This window comes from Solea solea, chromosome 14 (assembly GCF_958295425.1).
Source record: "Solea solea chromosome 14, fSolSol10.1, whole genome shotgun sequence".
Taxonomy (NCBI): domain Eukaryota; kingdom Metazoa; phylum Chordata; class Actinopteri; order Pleuronectiformes; family Soleidae; genus Solea; species Solea solea.
The window spans coordinates 9,027,037-9,038,038 of record NC_081147.1 but is presented as its reverse complement, the minus strand read 5'-3'; the positions used below and the strand labels follow the sequence as shown (position 1 = coordinate 9,038,038).

General features: G+C 43.2%; 1 protein-coding gene across 1 annotated transcript; it reads right to left on the bottom strand.

Moving 5' to 3' along the window:
* Positions 1 to 5,751: 5,751 nt before the first annotated feature.
* stc2a (stanniocalcin 2a) lies at positions 5,752 to 10,161 on the bottom strand. Its single transcript, XM_058650571.1, has 4 exons — positions 9,758 to 10,161; positions 7,220 to 7,362; positions 6,390 to 6,601; positions 5,752 to 6,170 (listed from the first exon to the last, which is right to left on the bottom strand). The coding sequence occupies exons 1-4, from the start codon at positions 9,894 to 9,896 to the stop codon at positions 5,807 to 5,809; spliced, it is 858 nt and encodes a 285-aa protein (XP_058506554.1). The 5' UTR covers positions 9,897 to 10,161; the 3' UTR covers positions 5,752 to 5,806.
* Between the last annotated feature and the right edge of the window lie 841 nt (positions 10,162 to 11,002).

Here is an 11,002-nt window from a genome sequence, read left to right as displayed (position 1 = left end):
AGCAGATTGATAAACAAATGTTTAGATAGATAGATAGATAGATAGATAGATAGATAGATAGATAGATAGATATTGCTAGTGAATGTCACTAGAGTCAGATCTGTGTTGACATTATTATATCATGCTTTCACTAACTAGAATGTAGACAATATTATTTATATGACAACATAGCCTCAGGCCAGGGCATCAGATGGGTGTCAGTTTCTCTTTGCCCATGCTGACTCATTAAAACCTTAATGATCATTTACTGAGAAGGGAAAGAGTATCCTGCTCAGAAGAAGTGCTCCTACTGCACTGACAGTATACATTACACGAGTGGGAGTACAATTACTTAGGTTAAACCTACTCGAGCAAAGCTAACTCCTACAAACTGCAGCGACTGCCACACAGCTATGTATGGTTATTTAGGAATGGTACATTAGACACATTGTGATTTTAAACACAGTATTATTAATACTCAACAACGACAACAATCCCTTTACTAAATCCTGTTTCAAGATGCAAAGTTTGCCTTTCTACCCGAGTATCATTCACTGCCTGCTGGTTGAGATAGTCTTGTTAACACAGTGTTCACTCCCCTAAGGCAGACCCAGCCTTTATTTGTATCCTGCAGTTCAGTTGTAGCTGCACACATCACCCCACCCGACTCACATGCACTGCAGGGCCTGTTGGGGTGGTTTAACAACACAGCACTGTTTGGCTTGAGCTTCTGGTTTCTGGTTAAAAATAACAGACTGCTGGTCCAGGCATTACTGGTTTGATATTCTCAGGACAGTATCCACTAGCTAAGCGAGCCGGCTTTGGCATGTGCACGTGTTTGAATGCATGTTCCACTTTCTCATGTATGCTTCTGTTCAATACAGGCCTTTAGAGGCTGGCAGTAACTCTGCACACTCAGTGGTGTCAGCATTTCTTTTCTTTCTTTTTTTTTCTCCCCCTGGGAGTAACACACACTTTTATCCCCACTGAAACTGAGGAGGGCTGCAGAGGTTCCACTCGTTTTTCCATTGTTTAAAAAGGTACATACATGATTATTCAGTGTGGTGTGAATTTAGATTTTGACACAAACAGGACACAGATGCGGGGTGGACCCATTCAACCGCTGGACGGTTCTTAAAAGATTCATCCATGGAGCTGAGGCACCCAGTCATTAATTCATTAGTTCTCACTGGAGCAGGTAGCAGACATTCACAAAGCACCCAGAGCTAACGATCTCAGGTTTCTGTGCTCACAGGCACGGTCTCTCTGCACTGCTCCACCTCCTCTCAGATGTGATATCTGCAGCCTCCGTATTCATAGAGCACGGTCACCATACCAACCAAGCAAGCTGGGAGATTTCTGGTCTGACTAGCAGGTTATTGTTTAGCCAGGAGGTCATCCATCTCATGCTTGATGTGTTGTTACAACAAGACGAGTGTGACGCAGCATAATCCCCCCACACACAAACACACACACACACACACATAGTGCAGAGAATATGCCACCTCATGCTCTGAGGCCGAGTTTATCAGCTCCATGACTGTGGCTTTCTGGACTGCGATGGCTAATTCATTGCAGTTATTTAAGTGTTGAGTCAAATGACTCAACATACGTAACTGAATCATCTTTTCTGTCAAAGCAAACAAAATTGTTCAGTCGTTTTCACAGCAGTATTTTTCTACATGAGGGTTAAACAGATCAGCTACTGTTTTAGTCCCTCACATTGAGAAGTTATGTTTTCTCATATAACCTTCATGTCTAATTTCCAAAATACTATATTCTCCATGCAGTTTGATAGTATCCTTCATTTGACTGTCCTAGTTTAGCAAATATCCACTTATGCCTCCTGTTTGTTGCAAGGGCAAACCCTGATGACACCATGGGTGCATTTTTATACTGAGACTTATATAAAACTACCAGCAGAATCATATACAGATTTAATACAAAGCACACAAATGTATCTGTTGCTCACTGGTACAGAGAGACACTGCTCTTGTGTGCTTCCTGTGATCAAAGAGAAGAGAGGCAGACAAAAGGACACAGTTTGAAAGACAACACATACCTCACACCTAATTATTGAATCAGGCTTTTAAAGAATGTGCAGCTCCAATTGAGAAACTGATCTCACCCCTTCTAAAATTCAAATAACCTGCACCTGCTTCCACCATCTGCTCTCACTACTGGAAGAGAGATGTCACCACCTAGTGGTGAATCGTCATCACTACACTCTGAGGTAACGCGTCAGCAGTGGCAGTTGAGGCAGTGCTGGTAGAAACCATATACTGTATGTTATAACTCTGCATGCAGACTCTTCTTTTCCCTGTAACACTGTGTACAAACTGGGAAAATAATCTGGAAAATCTCATGTATAGCAAATGTAAATGTTCACTTGGCTCAAAATAAACTTCAGGCACCAGAACAATAGTAGGTAGTCTATCTATTAAATAAGAGTGCTGTCTATACGTGGTTGAGACTAACATCCTGATCCAACCCCAAGCATCGTCTTCAGTCCAGAACCTCTGACCTTAATGTTTCAGCCTTCCAAGTAGGAGGATGTTCCAAGTCCTTGAAACCTAAAACAAGGCTCCATAGTTTACTGTCAGAGTCAAATTAGAAAGAGGTGTCTTTTAACCTGTGTGTGTATACCTGAGACAACAAGGGCCACTCTTGTCACGTGCTTGGATCTGGTTGAATGTTTCCCTTTAGAAACTCTTGTACAGTAAAACGGAGTTTGTGCCATACAACTAGACGTGTTCATAATGTTCTATATCGATACAAATATATTGAAATACACAAGATGTAGAAAATACAGACAAAAATATTTTAATGATAACAAGATACAGCTGGTTTCATGAGTTCATTTACAGGATCATATGCCCAAATGTGTTACAGGTGAGTTACAAACCTCGAGACCATGTTCTGTATTTCAGCAGTGAAAGTAAAGTCCTTGTGCTTAACGGAGAAAAACTCATGATGTGGTGATGGAGCACTGCAGGAGACATGGTTAGTTTTATTTTCCTCTGAACACACAAATAATAGCCATTCAAGCCACTATATTACTACAAAAAGCCATATCAAACTTAATGACAGAGAGCTGAACAGATTGTCACGTTACACACATACAGTACATTCTCAAAAAAAGATTAGCTTATGTCTCGTGCTGGGATGTCACAGGAATCCCAGCTTCCATAACAGAAAAAATAAAAAGCCTGAAAGTCTCACCGATGAGTTGACCCCTTGGAGCTTATGTCTATCTAGAGCCATGGTTCTCAAACTATGGTACGTGTACCACCAGTGGTACGCTAGCTTTCTCTGGTGGTAAATCTGAAATACTGTTGATCGGAGTGGAGCTGAGGAATTTTGACCGGAGTGCGTAGAATATGAAACAAGTAACAAAATAATAATAATAATGATAATAAATTAAATAATAATAATACTTAGAGTCACCTTATCTCTTGCTCCATCTTAATCTATTTTCACTATACCAGTGTGTGAAGTATATGTGAGGAAGAGGAGGATGATGGGAGAGCAAATCGGGATCTTATTGGGAATAAATCTGCCTCCTGTGAAAAGTCTGTAGCTGACTTTGCTCGACGTATTCACACCACTGTGTTTTAATGTTGGTGATAATGGTGTTACCTCAAGAGCTCAATATTTTCTCAGGTGGTACTTGGTATAGAGTCTGAGAACCACTGCTCTAGAGGATTAAGAGAAAATAAAACACTATCATACTGTAAGTACATCAGGATAAAACCCTCAACTGAGCCACAAAATCTGAACATTTGACCTTTTTTTTTTTAAGTACCAAGCTCTCTGTACCATGTGCTCAAAAATGGCACCTCTACAGTTACAGCACACAAAGATGGTGACACCCATTACACTTTTTTTTTTCTAAAAAAGTTGAGTGTACCTCTGTCCTTCTTGCTCCTCTCCTCTCTGCCTCACTATTTTGCTGGTTCCTGGCTGTAGCCCAGAGGAATTCTCTGGTGGCCTTGGTAAATATAATATTAAGAATAACAGCACCAGAGCCCTCATGTGTGGACTTAACCCAGTTCCTGGGTCCTCGCTGTGTTGCCTGCGGCTCTAACGGGTAGGATAACAGGGCTCCATGTCTCTCTTGACCTAGGTAATGGTCCCTTATTCCCTTATGAGAGGAATAAGGGCTGATTTAGCAGGGCCAGAGATCTGGAGGATTTCTGTCAAGTCTCTTTCCTGGCCACTGGGACACTGGAAAAATGATAATGTGTCTCTTTTAAGGCAGGGTCTTACACTGGTCCTAAGGAGCACATGAGGCTTTGGTGCTGTATTTGATTAATTTAAAAAAAACAAAAAAAAAACCCAGGCTCGCTCAAATTAAATATCATCTGATTAGAATGTGACTGCTCTGTTGGCCTGGTCTCAGTTCTCAACCTGCAGCAGTCAAACACAAGCTGACAATCATCCAAAGTGCAATATCTAAAACTTTTGTGGCTCAACATCATGGTAAAAAATATAGCTCGACATGACACAGTATCATCCATTCACTTAAATCACAGAGAAGCGGTCACTGTGGACAATAACAAGTAAGTTTAGGCACCTTGATGTGTTTTTGATTTTAACATTTGAAAAGGTGAAAACTGCACAGGATGTCATCTCTTTGCTTCAGTTCACTGACGGCTGACAGAAAACTCAGCTCACAAATAATACATAACGTTTGACACGTTTCCACGATTATTTGTGAAACGACGTGTCCTGAAGCTGAACAAAGACACCGCTTTCCGAAGCCCGGTGGACAATGAGTGTGACTCGTTTCGCATCCAAAGCAGACACATGTCAGAGAAGCACTGATACATATGAAAACAGAGAGAGTCCGTCAAACCGGTGACCGCTTTGTTAGTCTCCCATTCATCGTTGCCAGACGTTCATGCGTGATGTCATCAGGAATCGGTCTCGCTCTCTGAATTCTAGCTTTATGATCTTTACGTACAGAGGGTTAAATAATATTCATAGTATTACCTCTGCATTCTCTTTAGAGTGGATTTCCACTTTAAGAGTGCACACGTTTGTTGGCTTCGTGGCCAGCATGCACTACAATCCTTATGTGCCAGAACTGGACTTGAAACCTGTACAATTTGTATTCAATCATCAAGTATCTATAATCATAATACACATTCCCACTCTGAAACAACAAATGGTATATGTTACATATCTACAAACCAATGTGTGATGGTGCAATACTGTGAAGAGAACGACAGGCAGCACACCATATACTATGTCATCTATAGTATATCAGTATTGCAAATTGTAACTATATTTATACATGTTCATATAAATATAGATAAGTCAATTTCTATGTACATTTTGATATTCCAACATTGCATCAAGAATAAAAATAAATAATACAAATATATCAAATCTTACTGCAAGTACGATTTGAAAAAAAAAAAATGCTATATTAGAGCCAAAACAGTCCTAACAGTTGACGTTATCATGATAATTACAATTGTTATTCCATTTTTTTTTCTTTTAATTGTGGCCTACAGTCTGGCATAACATTACAAGCTACACCACAATTACCCTGCACGTTTACCATGTGGGACTGCTGGAATGACTGGAGAGGGCGGAATGAGGACAGGAAAGGTCGGGGCTTGTTTCCTTCTGCTCAGTCTGTCTGGGAATTTGTGTTTGTGTGTGTTTGTGTTTGTGTTTGTGTGTGTGTGTGTACATGTGTGTGTGAGAAAAAGGGGGAGAGAGAAAGAGAGAGAGAGAAAGGTGCATAAGTCTATAAGTGTGTTGTTGTTTTTTTTAACGGAGTAGGGGTTCAAATTCGAGACAGTCTTCTGCACTTTCACCTCCGGACGTCGGTAGCCGCGAGGTCTTCCTGGTCAGCCGCCATTCCAGCTTCTGGACTCTGGCGACGTGGTCCTTGACTGCGACTGCGTGGGTGGGCGTTGAATCCCGCCTTACCAGCTTTGTCCTTTTCGCCGCTCCGTGGGGGCCGTGGAGGCTCCGGCTCGGGGTGAGTGGGCAAAGTGCGACGGTGATGTTCGTTCACGGAGCCGCCAGGAGACGGGGCGAGGGAGGAGCAGACACTCAGGCTATCACACAGAGCTCCCCAGTTCTGCTCGCACTGTAGCCGGACGCTCCGCGTCAGCGCCTCCTTCACCTCCTCTCCACAACTCAGGAGGATATTCACCAGCTCCACATATGGACTGGGGCAGAGAGAAGCAGATTACTCACACGACGCCTGTGATTTAATGTTTGGAAGCACAATACAATGAGGTCTAGCAAATGACAGGAATAGGATTGTTCTATGACTAAACATGGAGGGACAGAAGAGTCCGGGGAAGGTAAACAATCGGAGACGGAAGAGAACAGAGAAGCCTGGAGAAATGACAGCCCTGCAGCCCAAACCTGGACCAGCAACTCACCCTTTAGGGAAAAGATCCTGGAAATGGATCATCTCCACCATGACGGCCACATTCTCCTTAGCAGCAGAGCACAGGTTGTGTTTCATATAGCACTCTCTCTGGAGCTGGAACACCATCTCCTTAATGGACGCACACTTCCTGCTGATACAGCTGAACTTGTGGCGCAGCCCATGCGCCATACATTTCAGAGCATCCTTGATAAAGGACTTCCCCTGCGCACACACAGAAGCACACCTGTTGATTGAACTCGCAAGACAAAGACTGAAGGCAGAGGGACACGCTTCTCACTCGCTCGTCCTAGTTTTAGTAGATGTTGTGTACATGATTCAGCAAACTGGAGGGTATGTGTGGCTATGTTAGAGGAAATGTTGAATAGACATGCAACGATACACTTGTGACTTTGAACGTGGAGATGCCATTCTGCATGAATGACAATAAATCTTACTATTGTTCGCCTGAAATCTTCAGGGAGATGTAAGTTCCTATTCAGTGAGCCTATAGACACATTAAGACTCCAGTCAGGCCTGGCTTGGCAGGGCTTCAACCTCCGCTATGTATGAATAGGGAGCTAACCGGGCTTATAGCCAGCTGGCTCCTGACCCTTGGTCCTAACTGTACATGCATCAGTCCACTGAGAGGGAAGTGAACTTCCTACAAGAGGAAAACAGACTGGACAATTGCACTTCTTGAGAAATGTTTTGAGGTATAGGTAAAAAAAAAAAAAGCAGTTGTGTTCAAATCTATTCATGGATAATGAAGAGGAAAAGAAATGCTGCCTCAGATTATACCACTTCTTTTCAAACAGACAGATATTCTGACTAGTTTAATACCTGAGAGTCAAATTTGCCAGCGTTGTGCAGGAACGTCAAGCAGATTTCCTGTAGCCCCCGTATCTCGCAGGAGTTATTCTCAAAGCACTCAAACACACCACAGCCGACATCCCCTGCACTCACCAGGCAGTGCTGGATCTCAGCTGGAAAGAGAGGACAGGTTAGAGAGAGGAGGGGGACGTTATCGTCTGTTCACAGCAGGACATTGTTACAGGCGCGTTGGCGAAGAAGATCAAACAGCTCGGGGGGCACAACTCCCTCCAATCTCGCACTGATTGCTGCACGACTCGCAAAGCTGATGTGGCGTATAACTATTTCCACAGACACAGGCGGTCGTTGGTGCCGTCGCGGCCTCCAGTTTCGGTTACTCTTTGCCTGAGAGAGAAGCGGGCTGCAAAACGGGCAGGAGGGGGAAGAAGTCTAATTTGCCAAAGCCGAGGGGTTCCTGCGGAGGAGCGCTATGGCGACAGAGATATTACTGTGTAATTATGCACCATGGTACATCTGCACTGCCTAGCATCGAGGTGGGATGGTGCATTGCAGAGGCAGCCTTGAAACACAAATGTCATCAAGTAGCAGAGCAGTCTAATAAAAAAAATTTCACACTGCTGGGATAATAAAGTTTGTAGTAGGCATGGAACAATAAGAAAAATGTATTATTGCTTATTGTCATATCTTTTTGCTACTAAACAAAGTTGTATTGTATAAATACAATAACAGTGGACTCCTTCTTATATCTAACCAAAACTTGTTTTAGATTCTAAAATGTAAATGGGTGGAGCCTTCTGTCCGTAGTCTGCATCCATTTGGTTCAAATCTATAAACCTACAGAAAATGTGCACAAATATAGTCATACTGTAAAAAACCCAGTACTGACATCAAAAAATGATACCAAAGTAAGAAAAAAGACAAAAATGACATTAGCAAAGTGTGTTACAAAATTCTGTTTTTATACATGTTAAACTTTTCTAAATGAAAAAAGAATGGATGAATGACTGGAGAGATGCAGACTCCCCCTTGTGGCACTATAAAAATAAATAACTAGGACTGCAGGTATGCAAGCTAGAGTCTCTGGATTGAAATATTAACATCATCTTCATTCTTTACTCCACTGATAATAACAATTGTGAGTCATTTATTGTTGTAAACAGCTACTTATTTCCACTTCACGCTGTTTTATTTCAAAGTTGTTACGGAAACTTTGCAGGTCGTGGCCCGGAGCCAACAGGCGGTTTACAGTTTCAGTTTGGCCATGAAAACCAGACTGTTGACCGAAGTAAAACATAATTACATGCGTGATTTATCTTGGAGACGATAAGTGATTGGGCGTGAGAAACGGTCTCCTCCTGCAGCGCGCCAAAAAAAAGTTGCGTGAAGAGAGGAGTTATTATTAGTCTCGGTGATATAGAGCATTTAATGTGACTTATTAGAAACCACTGCTGTCAACAAAAGAGCCTCTGTTTGCTGTGTGTGTGTGTGTGTGTGTGTGGAGGTTTGTAGGCACTGAGGTGAACTTTAGTGCGCAGGAAAAGTGAGCCGCTGTCAGCAGTGCTTGTTTTGGCATCGCGGGAATGTGCTTGGATCGTACGAGTCTTCAGCCGCAACGAGACTTGGATTACACAGAGGCGTGAGCTCGCGGCGGTTAAGTCTCCCTCGCTCTCCGTAGAGGAAGGAACCCGCGTGGGTGTTAGTCCCTCCGTGGGTCTTCGTTGTTTGTACAAGGGACTTGACAACAATCCTTCAGTAATCTCGCACGTGCTCACGCGGCGCGTCTCACGTCCCGCGGAGTATGACAGACACAGAGAGAGCGAGAGGTGCCGCAACCCGGTGTTTGTGCGTTAATTAAAAAAAAACAACAACGCTTTTCTAAACATTTTAAATTGCTTTTTACTCATTGCATCAGCAAATTACCCCCAAATAATGTCTTGTATTTTGAAAATCATGTTTAAAAATTGAAAACAGCTTTATAAACAATGAAATAACAATTATTACGAGTAGAAATGTGCTTTGCTGAATCATCTCTGCTCCACTGACCTCATTCATCGTGTGAACACAGACTGTCTATACATGAACTCATGCAAATTCACAAAAAAAACCCATTCCCACTCAAACTGTTTCCTATGATGAGGCGCGCGCGCGCACCACGTACAGCAGCCATGCAGTACGCACGCACGCACGCACGCACACCTAGACGCGCTGCCGTATACATTACCTATTACCTTGTGCCATTCTATTAATAGTTTACTAACATATTGGGTGTCTGTCTGCGAGTATTTACAGGAGATCGTCTTTCCGGTGGTATATAATCGAAAAAGCTCGTGCACTGACTCGCGCAACAGCGCCGGGGTTTAAGTTAAAAACGGGGGTTTTCTATTCAAACCGCCCGGACGCGTGTGTTTGCAGCCACGCAAACACGTGTCCACACACAAACCCCCCCACGCTGATGACTTGAGTGAGTGTTTCGCACACAATAATCTACATGACACCTAGTACAGAGAGAGAGAGAGTGTGTGTGTGTGTGTGTGTGTGTCTTCTTACCTGTGTTCTGCAGGGACAGACGTCCTTTCTGGCTCACAGGCTTCTCCGGCGGGATGTCATGAATATCAGTATTATCCGATCCCACTACTTGCTCCAGCACTGACAAAACCAGTAGAGCCACGGCCAGTCTGAGCAACATCGCGTCTCCCAGTGACAGTGCGCTTCGTTTCCCAGCGAGGATCCGACAGTGTGTGTGCGCGCGTGTGTGTGTGTAGGTGCGTGCGTGTGTGTGTGTGTGTGTATGAGGCTTCACCTTGGATCAGTGCTCAGCGCAGCTGCGGCTTCTTGGTGTCTTACGGGCAGCTGTGAGACTGAGTGCATGAGCTGGAAGGGATGCTGCCTATATTCCTCAGAGCCCCGGGTGTCAATTTGGATGAAGGAGTTAAGCAGGTGTTGTCGGTCGGGGCTTCGCAACCAATCAGAGGCGCAGACATCCACGTCCAAGGTTTTAGGGGAGTGTCCTGTCAAAGTCCTCTTTTTAGCGAAAAAAAAAGAAAGAAAAACTAGCTCTACCACGCAATATTCATGAGTGAATGTGCTGTGATAGCTCCTGAGTGATAAAGTAATCAAATGTGCTGCAGTGCAAACATCATGTACACTAACTCACACATAACAGATTTACATAAATTACAAGACTTTTTTTTTTTAAGTCAATAGTTTGTTTGACACTTATTTAGGCTGCGATGCAATAATGCATGAGAGCAGTGGTGGGAGGAAAAAGAAGTACAGAGCCTGCCAACAGACTGGAGAAAATTGAGGCATCTCATGTCCAAGTACACTCTCCATAAAATAGGCTTAGCTGTGTGTGCGTCTACGACCCGACTAAGTCATTAATGCAAGGTAGTAATTAAATTAACTGCAGCTTCCAAGATGTCTGTAGTCGTTTCTTTCACAGAAAGTGGGTGAAAAGTTACAGCAGCAGCAGCATCAGCAGCAAACAGTGCTCCCAACACAACAGCACACAATATAAAGAGTATTTTATATGCTTTGTTTTATAGTGATTTTAATACAATGCCTCAGTAACGGTGTGTTTAAATGCATTTTAAGTTTTTTTTTAATGGGGGGAGTGAATATGATGAGGTCTGTTACACAGAGCCCAGTTTTAGTTTGTGACAATGAGGTCTGCTAACCACTACTACAGGGAGAGAGCTAAGAATAGAGGGCCAGCGTTGGCAGTGCTGCACATTTGGAGACGTTAGAGGAATATTTTTCAAGAGCAACACTTGAGGATGCCATGTGGAATAA

Coding starts and splice junctions, on each gene's coding strand:
- stc2a (XM_058650571.1), bottom strand. CDS start 9,896: ATGTTGCTCAGACTGGCCGTGGCTCTACTGGTTTTGTCAGTGCTGGAG. Junction 7,363..9,757: donor TCTGTCCCTGCAGAACACAG/GTAAGAAGACAC, acceptor CTCTCTTTCCAG/CTGAGATCCAGCACTGCCTG. Junction 6,171..6,389: donor CAGGATCTTTTCCCTAAAGG/GTGAGTTGCTGG, acceptor TCTCTGCCCCAG/TCCATATGTGGAGCTGGTGA.